Here is a 25,243-nt window from a genome sequence, read left to right on the forward strand (position 1 = left end):
TATCTGGGATCAGTCACCCACGGCCTGCCCCACCCAAGGCCAGCCTATGTGTGCCCCTGAGGCTGACACACTTCTCTCTGTGCCTGTAGAAGTCGGGGACTTCCTCTCTCTGGACCTGGGTGGCACCAACTTCAGGGTAATGCTGGTAAAGGTGGGAGAAGGTGAGGAGGGGCAGTGGAGCGTGAAGACCAAACACCAGATGTACTCTATCCCCGAGGACGCCATGACCGGCACTGCTGAGATGGTGAGCACCACAGGGGCTGGAGCAAGGGGTGCCAAGGCCATGCAGGATCTCAGGGCCCGGCTAGTCCTGACGGGAGGTCCCATCCGTCCACCTGGGGTGGGGAGAGCGGGGGCTGGAGGACCACCCAGCTTCAGAGGCCTGGAGGCCTCGGTGAACAGGAGCGGCCAAGTCCCACAAGGAGTCCCGAAGTCCCACAATCACCATCTGGCCAGTGTTGAGGGAATGGGCTGAGCAGAGGTTAGCGGAAGGAGCCGGTGCACTCCACCCCTCTGCAAGGGGCACCCCTCGCCCTCCATCAACATGCACAGCAAGTGGGGTGACAGCAATCACAATGTCTGCCCAGGTAGCAAGGACCCCTGACCATGGGAAGGACTAGGGTGCGGGGGACACAGAATGAGGCCTGCACCTGGCTGCAGCTGAGCATATGGCCAAAGCCAGTTCCTGGAGGGGCCAGGCTCTGAGGCAGGGGGTTGCCTGTGGCCGCCAATCCTCACACCCCTGTGGCTTGCTAGTCTGTTCGTGGGCTGGACATGAATCAAGGCACTGATTCATGGGGATGGCGTGCGGACCTCCCTGGCCCCAGCAGCCAGCAAGGAGCCTGGTCAATGAACCAGCAGTGCCCAATTCCATAGAGCAGCCCGTGCAAGGGGAGTCAGGACTGGCCTTCAGCGGGGCTGGGTGGCCAGGACGCCTGGAAGTAGGAAAGGAGACCCCGGGTGCTGGAGACAGAAATCAAGGATGTGCCTGCATCTGGAGCCTCAGGAACAGCCGGCCAGGCTTGAGACTGAACCTCACAAGGTTCAGCTGGGAAGGCCAGGCTGACAGAGCACAGCGGGCTGGGGACCAGCCTGCCCCGTGTTGTCCTGTCCCGGGGGCTACTGTCAGCAGGTCTCTGGCATGGGGAAGGCTTAGGGCCTGAGCCCAACAAGCAGCAGCAGAAGAGGAGAGGGAAACTGCGAACAGGCCTGGCATTCGGTGGCGGGGCATTCGGTGGCACCATCTGGTGCGTGCTCTCTGAGGAGGAGCACGGCATGAGGCCCCGGGGAGGGCTGCCGGCCAGCGCCCCTGCCCCCGCCTGACGGTCACTGTGGCCTGCATCTTCCAGCTCTTTGACTACATCTCTGAGTGCATCTCTGACTTCCTGGATAAGCATCAGATGAAGCACAAGAAGCTGCCCCTGGGCTTCACCTTCTCTTTTCCCGTGAGGCATGAAGACATTGACAAGGTGGGCCGGGTGGAGGGATGGAAGGCAGAAGAGGGAGGCACAGGTGCCCCAGAAGAAGTCTGCTTTCACATGCAGCCCCCACAGTCCGTGCTCTGAAGGGAGATCTGGATTCAGATTGCAGCCCTGTCACCTGCCACCTCTGAGGCTGTGGAGAAGAATCACATTGGCTGATTCTGGCTCTGGGCCCTGTGAGGCACCAGCTGGGATCACCTCACTCCAGTGGGAAGAGCAGCTGGCAGTGGAGTGGGGCTCAAACTCAGGCATCCGGGCTCCAGCTCACCTGCAGGCCACCATCATGCCACACTGCCTCAAGCTGAGTCAGAAATGTGAAGTGACTGAGATTCCACCCTTCCTGCAAGCTACCGAGGTGGCCTGCCAGTTACATCTATGCACACACCACACGCACATACACACAAAGTTATATATGCACACACATAAAACATGAGACCTTTGGGTCAGGGAGAAAGCTGAGTCCTCACTCACAGCAGAAGCAGCAGCCACAGCAACATCTCATGGGTTTTTCTAAGCCCCAGTCTCTGCAGGGACACAGAGGGGGCCAGGTGGCACCTGCGCAGGCAGCGGGGTGTCTTGCAGGAGGGAAATCCTGATCTTACTCAGAGCTGCTCCCTCCAGGCCTTGCCTTGACTCTGGGATGATGTCTCAGAGCTGTGCAGTACATTCTTAAATTGGCTGGGACTCAGCCCTGAGGAAATACAAGCTATTCATGGAGAATTGTTCCCAACACCTCTGGAAGCCATGGGGCTGCTCTGAGCCTGTTTCCTCAGCTGTAAAGTAGGGTGCATACTCTAGCGGCCCTGGGCAGGAGGTGGTGGCAGGCCACAGCAGCATGGCCCCAGCACATGTCAGCAGCCACAAGGCCTCCCTCTCTCCACAGGGCATCCTTCTCAACTGGACCAAGGGCTTCAAGGCCTCAGGAGCAGAAGGGAACAACGTCGTGGGGCTTCTGCGAGACGCTATCAAACGGAGAGGGGTGAGGGAGCACCTGTGCCTGCTAGGGGGGCTGCCCTGGGCCTCCACCCCCCACTGCGTGCCTTTCTCCTTGGCTCCCAGCACTGCAGCCTCTGTGTTTCTTGGCAGGACTTCGAAATGGACGTGGTGGCGATGGTGAACGACACGGTGGCCACAATGATCTCCTGCTACTACGAAGACCATCAGTGTGAGGTCGGCATGATCGTGGGTAAGGGCTCCTTGTACCCCTGCCCCTTCCAGACTCCCGAGGCTCCCTATATACAGCAGGCTTCCTGGAGCCCTGTGGGGTGAGGACCAAAGTACTTAACAACCGATGACATCAGAGCAGGGCCTGGTGCTGGATCCTGCGTTCTCTTGGGGTATCAAGATGGAAGGACCGTGTACAGTGGAAGGCATTTCAACGCTGTAATGCCGCATTCCTGCATCAGATGGTATGCCAGATGCACATCCACCTGGCCCGTCAGGATTATAATTAGAACATTTTATCTAGTAAATTGACCAACTGGACAGATTTGTCCAGGTGGAGGAGGATAAGCAAAAGTGATCCCATCCCTTCCTGGATGGTGTTTCCACAGGCCTGCCCCTGCCACTGCCTCCACCCAAAGTGAAGGCAGGTACTAGGAAAGGGAGCAGCAGCCTGCTTCTCCTAGCAGAGGGGTCGTCCACACCAACCCGGACCTTTCTCAGAAGTTCCAGAGGTCATTATCATAAGCCTTCGGTGAGGAGCGATCCAATCGGATCAGTTATCCACTGTGCACACGGGCGCGTGGTTCTGTACTTCTCTTACTTCCATTCTCCCCTTTCAGAAGGAACGTTGTCTTTAAATCCAGCATCTAAATGTGAGCCTCAGCCATCCCTGGCTGTGATTCCCGTCAGCCCTTTCCACCCTCTCCTCCGGAGCTCCCTGGGGCTCCCTGAGACTCTTCCACATGAATACCCACCAAGCCAAGCTGCAACTGCTCAGCCCAGGCATAACCCCTCCTGGGGCAGAGGTGGCACGGGGTGACCCGCGGCTCACATCTGCCCTACATACACTCTTCTTGACTCTGCTCAGTGTTTAAAAACATGTTTATAACAATTACCAAGATCTAAAAATTAGGAGAATTCACATCAAAGTCTGCATTTCTGTTTGTTTACAAAAAGCTAGAAGGTGGCCAGGCAAGGTGGCTCACACCAGTAATCCCAACAGTTTGGGAGGCTGAGGCAGGCGGGTCACTTGAGGTCAGCAGTTCAAGACCAGCCTGGCCAACAACGTGTAACCCTGTCTCTACTAAAAATACAAAAATTAGCTGGATGTGATGGCACATGCCTGTAATCCCAGGTACTCAGGAGACTGAGGCAGGAGAACTACTTGAACCTGGGAGGCAGAGGTTACAGTGAGCCAAGATTATGCCACTGCATTCCAGCCTGGGTGACAGAGCGTCTGCAATAAATAAATAAATAAATAAATAAATAAATAAATAAATAAATAAACTGGAAGGCTGGGCATCACTGAGCCCTGATTCCTACATGGCAGCTTGACTGACCAGCATTATAGTTGCTGTGCCTGACAGCTTTGGGGGTGTGCAGACCACACATTCATGCCAGCTTGAGGCTCTGCTGTCACCAGTTTGAAACTCTTAATAACTTGTGAACAAAAGACTCCATGCTGTCACACTGCACAGGGGCCAGCAAATTACAAAATTCTACGTCTGGTCCTGTCCACAGGAGCCTCTGGGAGGCTCCCAAGGGCCCACACCGTGCCTTACTCGCTTTGGGGTGCTATCCAAACATGGCTGAGGACACAGAAGCTCAAACATGTGCACTGGCAGTGCTGTAAAACAAGGATGGTGCATAGACAAAATAAAATCATAACGTCCCACATCCATTTCTTTGATAAACACTGTTCCCCTCAATCCTCCCAACTGCCCAGGTAACAGGCAGGGAAGGTGTTACTGCTGCCTGCTTGGGAAGAGGACAGCCCAGAAAGCTGTTCCTGGCCACTGAGGCAACCCAGGTCTTCCATCCCAGGGAGAGTCGCCTTTCCATTGCTCCAGGCAAAGCAAAGAGACAGGCATGGGGGGCAGGAGGGGGCGTCCTGTGGGCAGGAACCAGGCCCTACCAGGGGACTCCCCAGGGCAGTGCAGCTCTCGCTGACAGTCTCCTGACCTCCACCCCAGGAACAGGCTGCAATGCCTGCTACATGGAGGAGATGCAGAATGTGGAGCTGGTGGAGGGGGACGAGGGCCGCATGTGCGTCAACACCGAGTGGGGTGCCTTCGGGGACTCCGGCGAGCTGGACGAGTTCCTGCTGGAGTATGATCGCCTGGTGGACGAGAGCTCTGCAAACCCCGGTCAGCAGCTGTAAGGATGCCCCCCTCCCCCACAGCCCAGGCCCTGGGCCGCTCTGGCACAGCGGCAGATGGGAGCTGGCCACTACAGATAATGGGCTTGTTTTTAAACAACTCTGGGGAAAAGCAAACTGACAATCCTTTCGTAAGCTCCATCCCTTCTGCTCAGTCATGACCTGCCCCTGTGAAAGGTGAAGGGTTAGTCCCAGTTGTGATTTGATAAGCCCAGATCTCTCCTTCCGACAGGTGATCTTGTGCATAGAGGCGGCTCTGGGACGCCCCCAGCAGAGTTTCTGGGTTTAACCCAGTGTTCCCCAAAATATATATTTGGCCACATTCACAAAAAGAGTATTAGTCTTTTGTGGAATGCTGCGGGTGGGCAGTGACAGCCGAGAAACCAGCCCACACTGAGCTTGTCATTAATCATAGCTGTCACTTGTTAACCGCCTACTGTGCCAGGCCTGGGCTAATTACTTTATTAGCGTCCTCTCTGCCGCTCACAGGGCTCTATTATTATAGGCCAGTAGTATTCCATTTATTTAAATTAAATACGTAAGGTCATACATTAAGCATGAAAACGCCAGCAACGTGGTGCTTGCCTCCGACCGGGCACTAACCCTCCAAGCCTTAGTTTTCCCAACCATAACTGGCCAATGAACAGCAGCTCCAGATGCGGCTAAAGGAGGACTGAAGCTATAGAGCCTGTGCTCGGCGCAGAGCCCCCTGCTAGGAAGGTTTCAGGGGGACTGGACAGGGTCTTTGCTATCTGTCTCCCATTACTGCAACGGGCCCAGAGGCAGGCCAAAGTTGCTCCTGTGATTGAGCTGAACATGCACGTTCCTAATCCCTGACGTTTCGAAAGCTCTGGCTCATTAATAGTGGAAAAGACGTGGACTGGATGGGGGAGTAGGGATCACGGTGCCCCACGTGGCTGCCTCGTGACCTCAATGGGGAGCAGTGAGGCCGGATCCGAGTTTCCACCTGCACGAGGGGCCCTCCCTCGTGCCTGCTGATATAATGGAGCTGCCCTGTGTCCAGGTATGAGAAGCTCATAGGCGGCAAGTACATGGGCGAGCTGGTGCGGCTCGTGATGCTCAGGCTTGTGGACGAAAACCTGCTCTTCCACGGGGAGGCCTCCGAGCAGCTGCGCACACGCGGAGCCTTCGAGACGCGCTTCGTATCGCAGGTGGAGAGGTGTGTGGAGGAGTAGGACGGGTGCAAAGGGCAGGGACTGGGGACGCCGGGGCACTGCAAACTTGGTCTTAGGGTGAGGCTGAGTCCCAGGCCCGGGGACGCAAGGGCGGGAAACTACGGCCTGGAGCGCGATTCCAGCTGTGGGCGTGGCCCAAGGTGGGGCGGGGCAGGGCACAAGGCGGGGCGCTGGAGGCGAGGGCGGGGCAGGGACGGGTCCAGGGGCAGGAGGCTGTGTCAAGATCGGGATGCAAAGGGAAGGGTCGGGGTCCCGAGACTGGGCGCAGAGGGCTGGCCCAAGGGCAGAAGGCGGGGTCCGACGGGGATGCCAAGAGCAGAAATGAAGGCGAGCCTGCGTCCCGGCAGTGGTCCCCATCCGTGAGTCCCCTCGGTGCTCCCTATCCGTCGTAGACACCCTCTCACATCACGCACAGCCCCGAGGCGCGGCATGGTTGACAATCCCACGTTAGAGCCGAGACCCTGGGCTTAGTTAGAGGGAGTAGTACTGACCAGGTGACTGCTGGTCTCTGGCTTAACCGGGACCCGCTCTCCTCCGGAGCCCAAGCCCCAAACGCTTCGGGTGAGTGAGGTGAGCAGGATCGCCCCCATTTCTCCATAGAGGGGCCCCACCTCAGCCAGGGAAAGAGGCTGCCGCTGGGGGCACGGCTGGCCGCGGCCCCTTCCTGGAGAAGGAGAGGCCGCCGCTGGAGGGGGACTGACTGGCGGAGCGAGACTCAGCGATCGCCCTACCTCCTCCCACCCCGCAGCGACACGGGCGACCGCAAGCAGATCTACAACATCCTGAGCACGCTGGGGCTGCGACCCTCGACCACCGACTGTGACATCGTGCGCCGAGCCTGTGAGAGCGTGTCTACGCGCGCTGCTCACATGTGCTCGGCCGGGCTGGCGGGCGTCATCAATCGCATGCGGGAGAGCCGCAGCGAGGACGTGATGCGCATCACCGTGGGCGTGGACGGCTCCGTGTACAAGCTGCACCCCAGGTGAGCCCGCTCCGGCCCCTCCCTGGTAAAGTGGGGCCCAAAAAGCGCGCGCTCCGAGGTTCCTTGTGGCTCCCAAGCTCCAAGAATTCGTAAGCCTCTTCTCGGCCCCCTTGGCCTAGATTTGGGGGAAGGGTCGACTGCCTTCAGGGCGCCCGGTGATGGCTGTGGAGGATGGGCTGGGAGGAGGGACGGCAGCCTGCTTCTCTTCTGCCCAGCTTCAAGGAGCGGTTCCATGCCAGCGTGCGCCGGCTGACGCCCAGCTGCGAGATCACCTTCATCGAGTCGGAGGAGGGCAGTGGCCGGGGCGCGGCCCTGGTCTCGGCGGTGGCCTGTAAGAAGGCCTCTATGCTGGGCCAGTGAGAGCGGAGGCAAGCACAGGGAGGATGCCACAGTCGACGGCACCCGGGATCTACGGGGGAAGTGCTCCCCACACGTGCTCCCAGCCTGATGGGGCAGGAGGCCTGGCCTTGTAAAGACCCTGGCAGTCTGCCATCCCGCTAGGGAACCCTCAGTCATTCGGTGGGACAGCCCCAGAGCCCTAACAGGGGTGCAGCAGGAGCGAGGACAGAGACTCTGGAAGCCCCCCACGTTTCTCTCTGGAATCAACTTCCCAGAAGGGAGTTGCTCATTCAGGACTTTGTTTCATTTCCACACTGTCAGAGCCGTTGCCTCGCCTGGGCCGGGGCTCTGAGAAGGGAGTGCCCTCTGGACCCTGCTATGGCCTGACTTCCCTGAGAACTCATCCTGTGCGGAGAGGCAGCTCCAACAGCTTGACCAGACCTAGACCTGGGCCAACAGGGCAGCCAGGGGCTGCTGATCACACAGTCCTGGCCGTTTTCTTGCCTGAGGCTCAAGAGGCCCAGGGTGCAATGGGAGAGGGCTCCATGGAGGACGCGTCCCAAGCTGCAAATACCCCCAGAGACCTTTTCTCTCCCATACCCCCATCCCTGAGTGGCTTGTGGCTCTGGAATGGACCCTCACAGTAGGTGCAAGAGACAGAGCCCCCAAGCCCCTGCCCCAAGGGGCCCATGAAGGGAAGAAGGGCCAGCCCTGGATCTTCCGCTCCCACAGCACTGGCTCAGGAAGAAAACCCAAGCAGCATTCAGCACACCCCAAGGGACCACCCGGACCCCATCATATGACATGCCACCCTCTCCATGCCGAACCTGAGACTGCGTGGGTTTTTTAATTAAAAATTTTAAAAGTTTTAAAACATGGCCTGTCCACTCTTCTTTGACTTCTGTGTATAAGACTGTGGAGACGATATACAAAGAGTCATCACTGCATGCATGAACACACTTCAGTGGGCTGAGGGGTATCTTGGCCATGCCTTTCAGACAGCTCCTCTGGCCAGCTGTGCCCAGGGTAGTGTGAGGAGTGACAGACCAGGCTGTAGGAACAGGAATGGGGTGCCCTGGGGGGTGGCAGAGCAGTGGACAGTACGCTGCCTGGCCCAGGTTCCTGTTTGCCTGCCCATGGAATGTGTGCCAAGGGAGTGCCAGGCCAGGTGCTGCTCTGGGAAACTAGGGGGTGAGGCTGGTCCTGCTGCAGGTCAGTCTCAGCACTGTCCTGTCCAGTCAGAGCCACTTAGGTTTGACAGTGAATGGGGGCCCAGATATATGCTGTTTTTTTTTTTTTTTTTTTTTTTTTTTGCGATGGAGTCTCGCTCTGTCGCCAGGCTCAAGTGCAGATCATGAGGTCAGGAGCTTGAGACCAGCCTGGCCAACATGGTGAAACCCCGTCTCTCCTAAAAATACAAAACTTAGCTGGGTGTGTTGGCGGGTGCCTGTAATCTCAGCTACTCAGGAGGCTGAAGCAGGAGAATCACTTGGAGCCTGGGAGGTGGAGGTTGCAGTGAGCAGAGATTGTACCAATGCACTCCAGCCTGGGCAACAGAGCAGCAAGACTCTGTCTAAAAAATTAATTAATTAAGTTTCAAAAGAAAGAGGAAAAACACTGGGCAAGGTGGTATGTACCTGTAGTCCCAACTACTCCAGAGGCTGAGGCAGGAAGGAGCGCTCGAGCCCAGGAGATCATCTGCAGTGAGCTCCACTCATGCCACTGCACTCCAGCCTGGGTGACAGAGATCAGTGGCTCACACTGGTAATCCCAACACTTTGTGAGGCTGAGGCAGGCAGATAACCTGAGGTCAGGAGTTTGAGACCAGCTTAGCCAACATGACAAAACCTACAAAAAAAAATACAGAAATTAGCTGCATGTGGTGCCAGTTGCCTGTAATCCTAGCTGCTTGGAAGGCTGAGAAATGAGAATCACTTGAACCTGGGAGGTGGAGGTTGTAGTGAGCCAAGGTCGTGCCAGTGCACTCCAGCCTGTGCAACAGTGAGACTCTGTCTCAAAAAAAAAAAAAAAAAAAAAAAAGGAATTTAAGAAATTTAAAAGAAAACCCTTGTTATATAAAAAGGGCATTGGGTCTGACAGATGAGAGCTCTGGCCCTTTGCCAGCCAGCTACTGACAGACATGGGTCTGGCCTAGGGGAGCGGGAGTGGCCAGTCAGCCCAGGCAGGGGTGGCCCGCTCCTGCTGCCTCCAGGATGTCCCCCGTTTCCCCAGCCCTTCTGTTGTGCCCTTAACCCCAGAAGCTGGTGAGGCTGCTTCTTGGAACAGCACCATGCAGGCCTGCCTATCAGCCCGCTGTGCACCAGGCCTTCTGGGGATGCAGCTGACAACCTGGCTGGATGCTCAGGAGGAGCACAGAAGCCAGAAATGACGAACACAGCAGCCACCAGGCAAATGGGAAACATGCCCCAGAAGCTCCCCACTGAGGATGTTAGGAAGAGCTTTTTGAAGGAGTATGGTTGAGTTGGGGCTTGAGGAAGGCAAGGCTCCAAACAGCAGAACAGACTCGGGGCAGGGCAGACTGCATGGGAAGGCAGCTGATGGAGCTCCTTCACCCTACAGAACTGCCCCAAAGCCAAGCAGTGTTCTGCCTGGGGTCACAGCTAGCTCAGGGATGCCTTCTGTCCCTTGGTCAGAGGGGAAAAGGACAGAGCTTAGGGTCACCAAAACCTCTGGGAAATCCTTGGGGGGTCTCAGGCCACAGACCATCTTCAGGACTACCCACTGCCCTCCCAAGCCTGGCGGGCACCCTGGACTGGCCCTCCCCAGCTGTCCTCTTGCACTGGCTAGTGTTCTGACTGGACCAGCAAGGAAGGGTGGTCAGATATGGGGGCAACTGGATCCTTTCATCAGCACCTAGAGTGGTGAGAGCTTCGAGCCTCTTCTGCTCTGCTCTGGGCAGACATTGTACTTAGCCCTGCCAGGATGGATAGACACCAGGATGTTACACACTGAGGACATGAAGGTCATCAGGAATGTGGCTGGAATCTATTAGGGCCTTCGTCCACCCCCAGCCCACGCAGGGGCTGCCAAGTTTGGGCCTGTCCTCTGTTCCTCTCCTTATTTGGAACTTCAGGTGATAAGGCCGAGACATAAAGGAGGCTGGGCCCTGCCCCCACGACAGCAGCCACACCTCTGCAGAGAGAATGGTGAGTGCCTGCCGGGGAAGAAAGGCTGGTGGTCTCCCAAGTGCTGGAATTTGGGCTGGGGTAGCAGAGTTTTCTGTGCTTGCATTGGGTTCAGGGTGGTCCCCAGGGAGAGGAAAAGGATCCTGACACTGACTCTTCTGGGAATGCTCTGGGATTGCGCATGATGGGTAGGGTGGGGAGACTTTGAGGAGTTGGGGAGAGGACCCCTCCCCAAGCACGGTGTTGCAGGCCAGCAGGAAGGCGGGGACCCGGGGCAAGGTGGCAGCCACCAAGCAGGCCCAACGTGGTTCTTCCAACGTCTTTTCCATGTTTGAACAAGCCCAGATCCAGGAGTTCAAGGAGGTGAGTGCCCACTCCCAGCAGCCTCATTCCCTGTCCCGGACCCCCGACCCCACCCCACATACACACCCCACATACACACCCCACATACACACCCCACTTCTACCCTGACCTTGCCCCTCACATCGCCCAGGCCTCTTCCCCGCCTCCCACCTTCCCTACAGCTGGGGGCTGCTCCCTCCTGAAGGCCCCCATCCATAGGCTTTCAGCTGCATCGACCAGAATCGTGATGGCATCATCTGCAAGGCAGACCTAAGGGAGACCTACTCCCAGTTAGGTGCGTGCACCCACCTCCTACCCAGCCCCACCCTGCACACCGGGGTCCCTGCTTGGAGCTGCAGGGTGGGTGGGAGTGGCTGGGGGGACAGCACCCTGGTCCTCTGCTTCTCCTCCTCCCCCTCTCCTCACACTGCCCTTCCCCTCTTGTCACACCTTCCTTCAATTTCATCTCCCCAGCCCCTATGGCCAGGATGGAGGGAGGGCAGCCTGGGCCCTTCTGGGGAACACCCAGGGTCCCTGTGTGCACCTCATTCCCCACCCCCACCAGGGAAAGTGAGTGTCCCAGAGGAGGAGCTGGATGCCATGCTGCAGGAGGGCAAGGGGCCCATCAACTTCACTGTCTTCCTCACGCTTTTTGGGGAGAAGCTCAATGGTGAGCCTGGGACAGAGCTGGGCACCCTTGGCCATGCAGCAAGCCTGCACCCTGCCTGAACCCCATCTGAACCCTAACTGAACCCCACTGGACCCACCTGGACGCTTCCTGGCCATGGCCCATTCAAAGCATGTGGGCCCCGCCCCTGCCCATCCTCTGCCCCAGAATCCCATGTGCACTGGTCACCCCAGTGCTGACTTGGGGCCAGGAAATGTGCCTTCAGCCTCCACTCCCAAATTCCAATCTCCCAGCCAGGCTGCCCACCTTGGGAGAATGACTATTCCCAGCCCCACGGATCCCCGAGAAACAATTTATATTAGGGAATGGACCTACCCCTCCTGGGATGCGGGGCTGGGGGGGTGGCTCCTTGTACAGCCCGGTTCCTGCTGGGTGGGACCTGGGATGGAGGAGACATGGATGCTCACCTTCCTGCCTCGGCCTCCCAGGGACAGACCCCGAGGAAGCCATCCTGAGTGCCTTCCGCATGTTCGACCCCAGCGGCAAAGGGGTAGTGAACAAGGATGAGTAAGTGTGGGCCCAGCACGATGAGAGCACAGTGGTGGAAGCAAAGAGGGGAATGAGGCCCCTTGTGAGGTGGGCTGCCAGTACTTCGGGGCCTTCACTGCTCTTTGGGGCGCAGCCAGCCCTTCCCTGCACCATGGGAGCCTCCGTACCCACCTTCCCTGTGCAGTCACTCCCCTGCAGTCTCCTCCTCAGACCCTCCTCACTCCCCCCAGGTTCAAGCAGCTTCTCCTGACCCAGGCAGACAAGTTCTCTCCGGCTGAGGTGAGGCTGCCCAGTGCCTTCAATACCCATCCCCAGCACCTTCTCTGGGCCCTCACCCATGACCAGTACCAGTAAGGCAGTTGCTGAAAGGGTGACCTGGGGGGCCTTTCTGGAGGAGGTGCCATCTCTGTTGAGACCTAGAAGGTAAAGATGTGGAGTCAGAAAAGAGAGCAGGGTGTGCTGCTCTCCCTGCAGACAGGGAGACTGTGCACAGCCCCGGGAGTGGGGTTGGGAAGCACATTAGGAGAGGTTTCACACACTTGGGGTGGGCCTGTGCCTGTGGCTGGAGGGACGCTGTTTGTCCCTTGGCCCCAGTTTGCACTGACTCCTCACTCTGCCCAGAGTCAGCCAACAGAGAAGCAGTAACCCAGAGTCTGGAGTCTGGGGTTGAAAAGCTAAAGCAGAAAGCACAGGTGCAGAGGGCAGGCAGAAGGGCCACAAGACTCAGGGCAGGTCTCTGCTGGGCTGGGCCAGGAGCCAGAGGGAGGCCTCTCACCAGCGCCTCCCCCAGGTGGAGCAGATGTTTGCCCTGACGCCCATGGACCTGGAAGGGAACATCGACTATAAGTCCCTGTGCTACATCATCACCCACGGAGATGAGAAAGAGGAATGAGGGGCAGGACCAGGCCCATGGGATCACCTCAATAAACTCTGTTGCCAAATTGGAATTGCTGTGATGTCTTGACTGTGACAGATGGGCTGGGGGCCAGCCAAGGGGATCCCAGGGTCCCAGTGCAGGCATCGTCCTGATCATGGCCACCATATACCTCCCAGGAGCCGGCCCCTCACCAGCTCACCTTGGTTCACTCCGATGCTGCCAAGTGCAATGTGAACTATGATCATGCCCAATTTACAGATGAGGACACCGAGGCCCTCAGAGTGTGAGCATCTCGCCAAGGCCAGACTTTTAGAAGAGGAGATGGTGGGATTTACACCACCTCCACCAAGCCCGGGAATGAGCCACAGGTGGGCACTGCCCAGCTACTTGGGGCTGTGCAGAGAAGAGGCTACTTGCTGGGTGCTCAGCAAACGTTCCCCAACAGCCCAGTGGGTGGGCAGTGGCCCTGGGACAACCCCCAACCACACAGCCTCCCCTGGCCCACTGCCTGCACCCCATCTTGGCACACTGGCTCAGGTGCCTCCCTGCATGGGCCCTTTGTGAAAGGCACAGAGGTACCCATTTGAAACACAACTTCTCATTGCAAATATAGGCAAGGCATTAAGACACGAGGAACATGGACATTGAAGGCTGGGCCAGGGTACATGCAAAGTTTTAGAGGAAATGCCCAGAAACTGGCATCATGGACATGCGTGCCCACTCCCAGCAGCCCCAGATCCCATCCCAGCCCCCCAACCCCACCCCACATACACACCCCACTTCTGAGCCCCTCATGTGCCATGAAGGGTAAAAGGGTCAGACAGCTGGAGGGTGGGAAGATCACTTCTCAGGAGAGAAGAGTGTTCCCATCACCCTTCATCTGAGAACCCAGGAGCTAAAGGAGAGGGTGATCCTTATCATGAGTTCTGGAGGAGCAGCAGGGTACATCCAAAGCACCAGAGAGAAAGACAGAGACAGAGACAGGGAGACAGGCAGCGACAGCTCAAACCTCGGCCAGACCCAAAGCATACAAATTCCTCGTGTAGTTGTCTGATAAGAGCTCAGCCTGCCTCCTCCCCTCCCTTCAAGCCCTGCTGCAATCCCTGCAACTGGGGGTCAGTGGGGAGGAGCTGAGCGAGAAAGGAGGGGCACCCCTTCCTGAAGGTCCCAAGAGGAAAGGCATTTTCTTTTTTTTTTTTAAACAGGGTTTCACCATGTTGGTCAGGCTGGTCTTGAACTCCCGACCTCAGGTGATCCACCCGCCTTGGCCTCCAAGGTGCTTGGATTACAGGCATGAGCCACCACGCCCGGCCGAGGAAAGGCATTTTCACCCAGAAACGTGGTCAGTTTTGATTTTATCTGGGGCCTGGTAATTTAATTACTAAGTTGAAACTTGAGACTTAAAGGAATTAAAGTCTTTTCTGTTGCTTGGAAGAGATTACAAAAGTCACGAGCTGCCTGAGTTTCCACCCCAAGAGCAGGCCACCAGCCCACTCTACTGAGCATGCTGGGACAGTGGGTGAACAAAATCAAGTACCAGTAGGATTCCACCACGTGAGTCTGCTTGTTCAACAAGCTGATTTCATAAAGTAAGGGATCATGTCATAATCCAAGCTCTACCAGATAAATTGTGAAAGACTGAAATGAACCAAAAAGATCATAGGTGTCCAGCTAACTGATCTGACGGTTTGATGGGGTATCTGCTCCTTTCATAGTCTTTGAGCTGTTTCACAACTCTGCCAATTATTATTATTATTATTTTGAGACAGAGTGTCTCTCTGTTTCCCAGGCTTGAGTGCAGTCTCATGATCTCGGCTCGCTGCAACCTCCACCTCCCAGGTTCAAGTGATTCTCATGTCTCAGTCTCCTGAGTAGTTAGGATTACAGGTGTGCACCCATGCCTGGCTGATTTTTGTATTTTTAATGGAGACAGGGTTTCGCGGTGTTAGCCAGGCTGGTCTCGAACTCCTGACCTCAGTTGATCCACCCACCTCAGCCTCCCAAAGTGCTGGGATTATAGGCGTGAGCCACCAAGCCCCGCCACAACTCTGTAAATTATAACCAATAGCGAGGCGATGGTTCTTCTCCGTAGACACGCAGTTAAATGTTGTCCAGTGGAAGCACAGTTGATTTTTCCCTTCTCTGTGGAAGAAGCCAATTTTTCATCTATTAAGCAAATTCATCTCAGCATTCCTGACTGTCTACACATGCACCGGCTCTTTGAATTCTTCTCTGAACCGGGCCCAGGAATGAGCCACAAGATGGGCACTGCCCAGCTCGTTGGACTGTCACATCTTATTGATTCCTACATGAATTCACAACTAAATAAAATATTTGGCAGTTGTCCACTTTGTGTGCAAGTCAAGATTTTGCTTTAAAAATATTATCCTTTCACACTCTGCTGTAGTTGTCTGATAAGATTAGCCCTTTCCACACCAAAACTGTCTGTATTAGTGTTATTTGGAATAAACTGGGTAGAATGTGGTGTCTGTGTGTTTGTGTGTGTGTGTGTGTGTGTGTGTGTGTATGTGTGTGTGTGTGTGTGTGTGTGACAAAAGAGAGACAGAAGGATAGAGACAAACAGATGGGCACAGACCCAGGACATGAGTTCTGCCTATGCTGACCAACACGGTAGCTGCTGGCCACTTGAAATGTGCTAAGTGTGAGTTGGGGTATGCTACAAGTGTAAAATGCACATAATATTTTGAAGATTTTATACAAAAAAGAATGCAAATACCTCATTAATAACTTTCTATAGATTATATGTTGAAATGATAATGTTTTGGGTATTGGGTTACTACTAAAATTAATTTCACCTATTTCCTTTCACTTTTTAAATGTGGCTACTAGAATATTTAGAATTCCATAAGTGGCTTGCATTTCTGGCTTTCGCTCCTGTTGGAAAGCACTAAGTTAGACTGCGTAGCATGTCTATTTAAGACTGCAGTTTCCAGGCCAGACACAGTGGCTCACGCCTGTAATCCCAGCACTTTGGGAGGCTGAGGCAGGCAGATCACCTAAAGTCAGGAGTTTGAGACCAGCCTGTCTAACATGGTGAAACCCTGTCTCTACTAAAAATACAAAAATAAGCCAGGTGTGGTGGCATACACCTGTAGTCCCAGCTACTCCGGAGGCTGAGGCAGGAGAATCTTTTGAACCCAGAAGGTGGAGGTTGGAGTGAGCCAAGATCAAGCCACAGCAATCGAGCCTGGGAGACAGAGCAAGACTCTGTCTCAAAAACAAACAAACAAACAAACAAATAAATAAATAAAAGACTGCAGTTTCTGGGAGACTCCAAGGCAGGCACCAGCCTTCTCTGCAGAGGGTGCTTGCAGCAGGGAGCCAGAGTTTTGACGTACTTAAAAGGAGCCAATTTCATTTGGGTGGGGCTGTCTCTGAGTGTTCTGGCAGTACAGACAGAAAGGAGAGAAGGTTGTTTCCAGGAAGCAGAGATCATACAAATTATTTGTGAAAACAGACTTTTTCCTCAGTTGAAGCTGAGGCATCCATTATGTGTAGTGTCTAACAGTCTACACCAGCGGATGTTGGACAGAAGGTGGTGTGAGGTATGGCTGGGGAGAGCTCTGGGAAGGGGGAAACCAGCTCCATGTTGTCCACCCACTGAAAGGAAAGTTCTCTCTGGGGGAGGTGGATGCCCCTGCCAGGCCTGCAGGTCCCTGCTCACTGTGAGCCCTGTGTGGTCCTGGCCTGGATCCCACCAGCCATTGCCCGGCAGCAGCTCCTAGTTGGATAACAGACATAAATACAACAGGTAACCAAGCATGATGGCTCACACCTGAAATCCCAGCTACTTGGGAGGCCAAGGCAGGAGGACTGCTTGAGCCTGGGAGGTTGAGGCAGCAGTGAGCCAGGATTGTGCCACTGCACTCCAGCCTGGGTGACGGAGCAAGACTTTATTTAAAAAAAAAAAAAGACTGGGCACAGTGGCTCACACCTGTGATCCCAGCACTTTGGGAGGCCACGGAGGGCAGATCAAGAGGTCAGGAGTTTGAGACCAGCCTGGCCAACATGGCGAAACCCCATCTCTACTAAAAATATAAAAATTAGCTGGGCATGGTGGCGCGTGCCTGTAGTCCCAGCTACTCAGGAGGCTGAGACTGAAGAATTGTTTGAACCCGGGAGGCAGAGGCTGCAGTGAGCTGAGCTCGCACCACTGCACTCCAAACTGGGTGACAGCAAGACTCTGTCTCAAAAAAAAAAAAGAGAGAGAGAGAGAGAAAGAGAGAAATGCAGCAGGACCAGGAGCGGTGGCTCATACCTGTAATCCCAACACTCGGGGAGGAAGAGGAGGGAGGATTGCTTAAGACCAGGAACTCAAGACCAGCCTGGGCAACATGGTGAAAACTCACCTCTTCAAAAAAATTAAAAAATTAGCCTGGTGTGGTGGTACACACCTATAGTCCCAGCTATTAAGGGGGCTTGAGCCAGGTCCAGGCTTCAGTGAGCCATGATTGTGCCACTGCACTCCAGCCTGGGTAACAGAGTGAGACCTTGTCAGAAAGGAAAGAAGGAAGGAAGGAAAAAAGGAAGGAAAGAAGGATGGAAGGGAGGGAAGGAGAGAGGAAGGATGGATACAGGATCCAAGGGGCCTAAATGCCCCCACTGTGCCCAAGTTCTGTGTGACTCAGGCCCGTCCTCCTCCACACCCCACTTGTTCCTGGGGGCCCCCAAGGGGAGCCTCATCAGAAGGCTGCTCATAAACCCACCGCCCCTCATCCTTCCTGTCTTTCTGGAAGCCTCACAAACCTTGCTGCTCTAAGAACACCTACATCTGAGCCAAGGCACTCGTTCCTGATGTCCCAGAGCTCCTGGTCCTAGGTGTCCCTGTCCCACATCCCCCCATGTAGCCCTGCTCTGGCTCAAGCCCCCTGAGTGTGCAAAAGGAGGTCCCCAAGCCTCTTGCCCTCCCTGGAACTGTCCAGAGCCTTCCCATCTCTCTGGAGGGAATTCCATCAGTTTCTGCCCCTCTTTCTCTTCTGACAAGCACTCATGTTCAGTCTGATAGCAGAAGCATCATCTGGTACCCTCCTGAACGGAACCCAGAGTGCCTCCTTTGTGGACTGGTCCCTGGATTTTCCCTACTCTCTCCACATTCGGCCATGCTGATGGCAGAGAAGTAAGAACTTCCAGCCCATTTCTCTAGGGAGGGGAACTTGTCATCTGGCTCTGCAGAGAAGGCTCTACCTTACACTCATAGTACATGATCTTTACTATGTGCTAGGATATCACACTGAAAAGGACAAAAAAGGCCAGGCAGTGGCTCACGCCTATAATCCCAGCACTTTGGGAGGCCAAGGTGGGTGGATCACCTGAGATCAGGAGTTCAAGACCAACCTGACCAACAGGGTGAAACCCCGTCTCTACTAAAAACACAAAAATTAGCTGGGCGTGGTGATATGTGCCTGTAATCTCAGCTACTTGGGAGGCTGAGGCAGGAGAATGGCTTGAACCTGGGAGGCGGAAGTTGCAGTGAGCTGAGATCGTGCCACTGCACACCAGCCTGGCGACAGAGTGAGACTCCGTCTCAAAAAAAAATAAAATTAAAGGAGGAAAAAAAAGAAATATAAAAATACTTGAAGGGGCTTGAATTATAACATCAATAGGATTGGCAGTATCTGCTTTCCAGGCTGAAGTGATTCGTTCATTATTCTAGACTGCTTTAGTCCTTTGCAATTTCTGGCAATTAAACTTTTCTTTTTAACATTAAAAAATGTATAAAAATAAAAGGCAAAGAAAAAAAAAGCATCATCCCATTAATCTAAGCTTCCTTCCCCTCCTCGATCCCTGCCCCAACACCCCTGAAGACCTGGATGCAAACAAAGGCCCCAGGGAGCCTCTTCCCTGCAGTGCGGGCCTCACCTGGGACTGAGTCAGAATCTGCATTTTATTCCCCAGGATAGCCTCTAACCAGGGCAGGGGCCAGCTGTGCTGCCCAAGTGCCCTTACCCCAGCTTTGAGGCACCAGAAGGCCAAATGCAAATTAAAAATGAGAAAAAGTTTATTCTCCTTAGTGCAAAAAAAAAAAAAAAAAAAGAAAGAAAAAAAAAAAAAGGAAAAAGGAAACAGAATGTCCCCTCTCCTTATTCTTCAGAGAATCTATAATTGCAAGTTCTTTCCTGGCCTTTTTTTAATGTAGATCTGTGCAAAAGCTAAATAAGCCTCTTTCAAGTTTCACATCCCAGGAATGTCTCCTTAAGGACTAGGAGCCAGCATTTGAAGGGTAATCACCAAGGGAGATACATCCTTATCTCCCAGTTTCCGTGGTCAGAGGGGAGACTAACTTTAGCCTAGCCTGGCTCTAGGGCCTGGCTCAAGTTGCAAATACACTTCCAGTCTTTAACAAAAGAGTTATTTTTTTTTCCCTTTAAATAAAGGCAGTTAGCAAACCCAGGTGGCCATCCCAGTTACCTGGGGATTTACAGAGAACCGTGTGTGACCACTGGTATTGTCAAGTCCTCCTACCTGAATAGCTGTGACGTCTCCCTTGAGAACGAAGAAGGGATGGGTTGCGCCCAGTTATATACAAAGTGTGAGACTTCTTTCTCCCTTTGCAGTTTCTTAGCAGATTGTCTGTGATGAGCATTTCAATCTATTTAATGCCTATTCAATAATTAAACTTTTCTTTCTCTTCTTTTGTGGAAAGGTTTTCTGGGTCGGCAGATTTTTGTTTTTGATTATTTCCCCAAGATGTCTGATGTTCCATCCCTCAAGAGCCTCAGCCTTGCCCGGGGAGGGCGTGGGGGTGAGTGGCCTCTCCCACAGACAGTGCTGGCCAAATTGACCCAGGTGCACAGCAAGAGCTGCTCCCCAAAGGCTCGATCCCCATCAGTGTGAGTCGGGCCCCTGTTGTGCTGTGTTTCCTCTCTTTTTTGTAGAGATCAAAGGGGTCCTGCTATGTTGTCCAGACTGGTCTTGAACTGGCCTCAAGGGATCCTCTCGCCTCAGTCTCCCAAAGTGCTGGGATTACTGTGTCCAGCCTTGCGTCATATTTTCTGATCTTATCCTGCAACCCCTTTGTCCCCCAACCTGGGCCCCAGTCCCTGCCCTGCCCCAGCCTGCCAGCCCGCCGTCTCTGCACATTCTTTAGCTGAGTTAACACCACTGATAAGGTTAAAGACAGGCTCTTAAATTTCTGCCCTGGCATGAGAAATATGTGACCCACATGCTTCTCCAGCTTAGCTGTCCAGTGTAACTGTCAGGGACTGATGGGTGCCTGCCGGCCCACAGCCCACTCGTCCATCCCCGTCCTGACCCTCCCCGACAGGCTGAGAGGCCCCAGTCTGAACCTGGACTCCCCGATGTTCTGATTTTCCTGTACAAGAGTGCAGGGACCTGGTTAAGCTGGAAAAACAGAAGGAATAGGTAGGTCTGTACACACACTTGCCTCCTTTGCGGTGAACCTTCTAGATTCTTCTAGATGGAAAGGCTGGGAGTGTGGAGATGCAGGGGTAGGAGAGCTGGGGAGGCCTTGGCCAAGGTCAAGGAGTAGGCCCAGTTTCCATCTCTGTGTGCCTGTCTAAACTTGGTTTCCTGTCTGTGAAGCAGGGCTGGACTGGATGCTGACAGCACCTGACAGTCATTGAGCTCCTCTGCCCCAGGCACTCAGCGGCTGGGCACAGTGCACACATGGCAGTCCAGTGCCCTCTCACGCTCCATGATGACCGAGTTTGTAGTTATACCCCTGTCCCCAGAATAAAGACTATACTGTCAGCCTCCCTCACTAGCAGGTATGACCAGTGTGATGGCAGTTTTCTCCTTAAGAGACAGATGTTTGCGCCTCCCTCTAACCTGCTGACTGGCACCTGCCTGGCACACAGCCTCCTGGGGGTGTGAAGATGAGGGCCACAGCCCCAGGATGGGGGAGCTGTGAGCCAGGTCTGGCTGGGTCTCTGGCATATGGGGCATCACACACCGCCCCCACCTCTCATCAGATCCTACATGAAGAGAACTCCACCTGATGGAAGCTGCTATTGTTTGGAGTCTTTCACACTCACATCAGAACCTAACCCCAACCAATACAGTATGAGTATTAGCCCCACATGGTTAAGCAGGCTGTCTAAGGTCACACACAGCTCAGAGGTGGCAGAGCTGGGTTTGAGCCTGCTATTGACCTTTGTGCAGACAGACCTCAGAGCAGAGTACCAGGCAATGAGGCTGCAGGTCTGAGGCTTCCTCTCCAGGAGAATCAACTGGCTGCACACAGCCTCAGCGAGCCCTTGGGCAACCTGAGTCCTTGCACCTAGAAGTTTCTGTGTCCCAAACGCATCCAGAAGCTTAAAATGAAGATGTCTGAATTTACAACCTCTTGATAGCACCAACCCAACCCTCCCAGCCTCCTCTTTTGAGGTTAGCCCAGAGAAAGCCCTCTGCAAAGCTGATTTAATTCAGAACCACTGGGCACACCCACAGGACAGTGACCCTGCAGCCCTTGATTAAATGTGCAGATGGACTTGGGAGGAGGACCCCAGATGGCCTCCTCCTCCCAGGGTGCCAGAGGCTTTGGAAGCCACAGCCCTGTGTGCACATCCCCAGGGGGTCATCACACGATACTTCAAGAGTGCAGTGCCAGGCAAGGTGGCTTATGCCTATAATCCCAGCACTTTGGGAGGCTGAAGTGGGGAAATCATCTGAGATCAGGAGTTCAAAACCAGCCTGGTCAACATGGCAAAACCCAGCACCTACTAAAAATACAAAAATTAGCTGGGTGTGGTGGTGAGTGCCTACAATTCCAGCTACTCAGGAGGCTGAGGCTGGAAAATCGCTTGAACCTGGGAGCCAGAGGTTGCAGTGAGCCAAGATTGCACCACTGCACTCCAGCTTGGGGGACAGAGTAAGACTCCGTCTCAAAAAAAAGAAGAAAAAGAGTTCAGTGTATCATTTAATGTGGAGCTGCTCCCATCACGAGGCTGAGGCTGTTTCTCTGCCCCCTAGATCTGGGCTGGCCTGTGGCTTGTTGACCCTGAGGTTTGTAGTTCTCGCTTTCCTGGAACCCGAAGGCCACAATTCGACATCCATAAGACAAACCCTAGGATAAAAGATCACTTGGAGAGACAAGCCTGGCCTGCCACCACCCCACCTGAGGCTGGAGCCCTGGGAAGGAGACTCTGATGGACCTCCAGCCCCAGTCAAATGACCACTTCCAAACTCAGGCAAGAAAGGACAAAGAGCCGCCAGCTCAGCCCACAGCATCTGAGAAATAAGAAACCACTGCATTTTTTGAGCCGGCTAAGATCTGGCAGGTTTGTTTTGCAGCAATAGATGAGCCATGTTCTCATGAAGACAAACAGAAGCACTGACAAAGTTTTCAGAAAAGTTAACCAAAAACTGGGATTCCTTTCTTCATTGGACCCTTTGCTACAAGAAACAGAGGCCACCCCCCCTAGCTCACGGCTCACTGGTCCTTGAGTGCCTGTGAGTCTCAGTGCGAGTGACCTTGAGACCAGCCCTTCTGAGCGGAGGGTGCAGGGTGCAGAGGTCAAATCGAGCTCAGTCCAGACTGAAATGAGTGCAGCTCTGGCCAAGCTGTCAGGGCTGAGGCCCCCCTAAGAACCTCCTACCCTGGAGTGACTCCGGCCCCCTCCAGGCTTTGCTGCTATGGCTGTGTGAGGAGAATTGCCATCCCAGCCTCTGGCTTCCTTCCCCCCAGCCCCTCCCCAACCTCCATGGGCTTCAGGCTTCAGTCACCTCCTCCAGGAAGCCATCTCCCAGTGCGATTCTGGGTGATGTTCCTCCCAGCCTTGCCCAGCCCACCTGCTCAGTCCCACGCTATGGCTTTCTGTGAGCAACACAAGGACAGGAACACCTCTGTCCCTGGCACAGAGCAGATGCTCTGGAAATGTCTCATGAGTGAGTGAAGGCACATGACGAACCTCCAGACCTGTGGAGGCTGAAGGCCTAGAGCCTTTATAGATGCTGTGGGGCCGAGGAGTTTGCCAACTGCAGCAGGTCACGCCCAGAGGTTTCTCTCTGGGTAGCAAGGTACGTCTCACACCAAAGGCCATCAGCACCGGGCCCGCCCTGCTGACCTGAGGCAGAGCACAGCAGAGGCCAGCTGCAGTGAGAAGGAGCCCCTCCTCGGCCACCTATCTGTTGCCATGTCCTCAGGGGTGTAGACACAAGTGTCTGGCGTGGAGGGTGTTGTCCAGTGTAACTGCCATGTAGTGTGTGTGTGGGGGGGCGTTGCATGCATGTGTGTATGTGTATGTGCGTATGCATGCATGTGTGTGCATGGAGAGGGAAGACTCCTTCTTTCTGGCCCCTCTGCTAGCTGTCCCCCTCCCTCCTGTTGCCCACACACTGTCTGCTGTTCACTAACATTTTCCCTGGGACTCATTGCTCTGTCTCCACCATCCCAGGTGTCTGGCGCAGCTTCTGACCTTCATCTGCCAATGTACTTCAGCCCTGCCCCTCCCAGCTGTGGAATGTCCCCCAGGATGTGCCACCGACAAGAAGAGCCACACAACTCCAAAATAGAATCTTATCTCCCCCGCTGCCCACTTTGCTGTCAGCAACACCTCCACCATGCTTCTCCCAGGAACCCCCTTGAACTCTCTGCTTCCTCCCACATCTCCACCCCACCTCTGGCCTGCCCCACGACTGGCCAACCCAGCTAAGCCAACCTGGCCAGCCCTTCCGACTCCCCACAGCCACATCTGGCTGAGGTCCAGCTGCTTCCTTCCAGCAGGGCTGCCTGTTTGAGTCTCCCACACATACACCCCTATCCCACAAAGCTCCCTCCTGGGGCTCCCCTCACAGCCCCTTGCCATGATCCTCCTCCCCACTTCACCCATTGGGAAAGACAGTGGCAACCCCAGGGAGACAGGGCTCCCACCTTGGGCCAAAGATGACTGGATTGGGTGGTCACATAGCCCAGTGAGCCCAACAGAAACTCTCTCCAAAGAGGAGGTTGAGCTGCACTGGGCAGGGAGGTGGTGTCATTTTCAGAGGGACATGGAGCAGAGGCCGCAGGTCTGTGGGAGAGAGAGGCAAGAGAGTGTGTAGAGCAGAGGCACAGGCCCTGGGCCCAAAAGAAAGACAGGAAAGGACCACCTTCCTGCCTTTGGGTCCTACAGGGATGTATCCTTGTATTGAAACCAACTTTATGTTTGAGTTGGATCCAGTAGGTTTCTGTGGCTTATAATCAAGACCCATACCCACCTCAACCTAGGCTCTAGAGAGTAGACCACTAAGGCTGGGCACAGTGGCTCACACCTGTAATTCTAGCACTTTGGGAGACAGGCGGGCAGATCACAAGGTCAGGAGTTCGAGACCAGCTTGGCCCACATAGTGAAACCCCGTCTCTGCTAAAAAAAAAAAAAAAAAAAATACAAAAATTAGCTGGGTGTGGTGGCACTCGCCTGTAGCCCCAGCTACTCGGGAGGCTGAGGTGGGAGAATTGCTTGAACCCAGGAGGCAGAGGTTGCAGTGAGTCAAGATCATGCCATTGCACTCTAGCCTAGGTGACAGAGTAAAATTTGGTCTCAAAAAAAAAAAAAAAAAAAAGAGAGAGAGAGCAGACCCTTGTTGTTGCCTGGTCTGGGTCCACCTGGCACCTGCCAGGGTCCCAGCCTCTGAGTCAGCTCACCTTGCCCTCATCTATGCCACCTCCAGGAAGCTGTCCACAGACTGTAGCTGCTGCCCTAGCCTGGCCTCTGGGACCTGCAGCTGTCTGCTTCCATCCTATGTGGATGGTGCCTGAAAGTGAATAGGGATCAGTTACCAGCCCAGTATCTGTCTCCTTCCTAATAGCACTGATTCCCATGGGGAATTGCTTTTCTCAGACTATGTATGGGTTTGGTGGGAGGGTAGTTCCTGTAACCAAACCTATGGGGTATAGGAACCCAGGCCCTCAGCAACACAACAGGCAGCAGGCTCCCAAGCTAAGTCTGGCCAGCTGGGCCACCTCTTCCAGATTCTGTTTCATGAGTGCATCATCCAAGAGCAGTGGGAAATGGTATGCAGATCAGGGAATCTCAGATAGGAGGTGACTGCTGTGCTTCCAGCTTCTTGGCCCCCAGAGCAACCATATTTCCCATCTGCCCCAAAACCTGATCCTCCAAACTCCCACCATTTCTGTGCATTCCTGATATCTAATAGATAACTGCGTTTCATTTACATTTGTCACAACCAAATGATACACCTGCCCTTCACCCACTACTGAACTGCAGCTGGGTTAGCCTAACTTCAGGGCCCACGTGTCATTTCAAGCCTCAGTCTTGAGTAATGTACACCATCCCACAATGTAAGGATGGCCGCCAACTTGGTCTAATGCCCACGTGTGTCCTGAGCTACATTTCTCATAATCAAAAAAAAAAAAAAAAAAAATCAACACATCACTCCAGACTGGGCAACAGAGCAAGG

At 54.4% G+C, this 25,243-nt stretch overlaps 2 protein-coding genes across 7 annotated transcripts in view; both read left to right on the forward strand.

Annotated features, from left to right (window-relative positions):
- GCK (glucokinase) overlaps positions 1–8,196 on the forward strand; it is a 38,630-nt gene extending 30,434 nt beyond the window's left edge. For 2 of the 3 annotated variants that reach the window (XM_032244369.1, XM_032244367.1), the window contains exons 3-10: positions 90–244; positions 1,350–1,469; positions 2,365–2,460; positions 2,568–2,667; positions 4,619–4,802; positions 5,828–5,983; positions 6,748–6,981; positions 7,197–8,196. In XM_032244369.1, coding sequence (XP_032100260.1) covers positions 90–244; positions 1,350–1,469; positions 2,365–2,460; positions 2,568–2,667; positions 4,619–4,802; positions 5,828–5,983; positions 6,748–6,981; positions 7,197–7,341 — 1,190 coding nt within the window. In that variant the 3' untranslated portion in view covers positions 7,342–8,196. Of the gene's footprint in view, positions 1–89; positions 245–1,349; positions 1,470–2,364; positions 2,461–2,567; positions 2,668–4,618; positions 4,803–5,827; positions 5,984–6,216; positions 6,359–6,747; positions 6,982–7,196 lie in introns of those variants that run through there. The other variant, XM_032244370.1, reaches the window with a different exon arrangement.
- Positions 8,197–10,375: 2,179 nt separating this feature from the next.
- Positions 10,376–12,932, forward strand: MYL7 (myosin light chain 7). Of its 4 annotated transcripts, none has more exons than XM_032244375.1 (7): positions 10,376–10,487; positions 10,716–10,829; positions 11,028–11,103; positions 11,374–11,478; positions 11,925–12,003; positions 12,216–12,264; positions 12,776–12,932. In XM_032244375.1, the coding sequence occupies exons 1-7, from the start codon at positions 10,485–10,487 to the stop codon at positions 12,875–12,877; spliced, it is 528 nt and encodes a 175-aa protein (XP_032100266.1). In that variant the 5' UTR covers positions 10,376–10,484; the 3' UTR covers positions 12,878–12,932. The 4 variants fall into 4 exon arrangements, with proteins under 4 accessions (XP_032100266.1, XP_032100267.1, XP_032100265.1 ...); XM_032244376.1 differs by having other exon boundaries at positions 12,739–12,929; XM_032244377.1 differs by having other exon boundaries at positions 10,430–10,487; positions 10,812–10,829.
- The last annotated feature ends 12,311 nt before the right edge of the window (positions 12,933–25,243 follow it).

This window comes from Sapajus apella, unplaced genomic scaffold (genome assembly GCF_009761245.1).
Source record: "Sapajus apella isolate SASKATOON/1434 unplaced genomic scaffold, GSC_monkey_1.0 scaffold54, whole genome shotgun sequence".
Classification (NCBI taxonomy): Eukaryota; Metazoa; Chordata; class Mammalia; order Primates; family Cebidae; genus Sapajus; species Sapajus apella.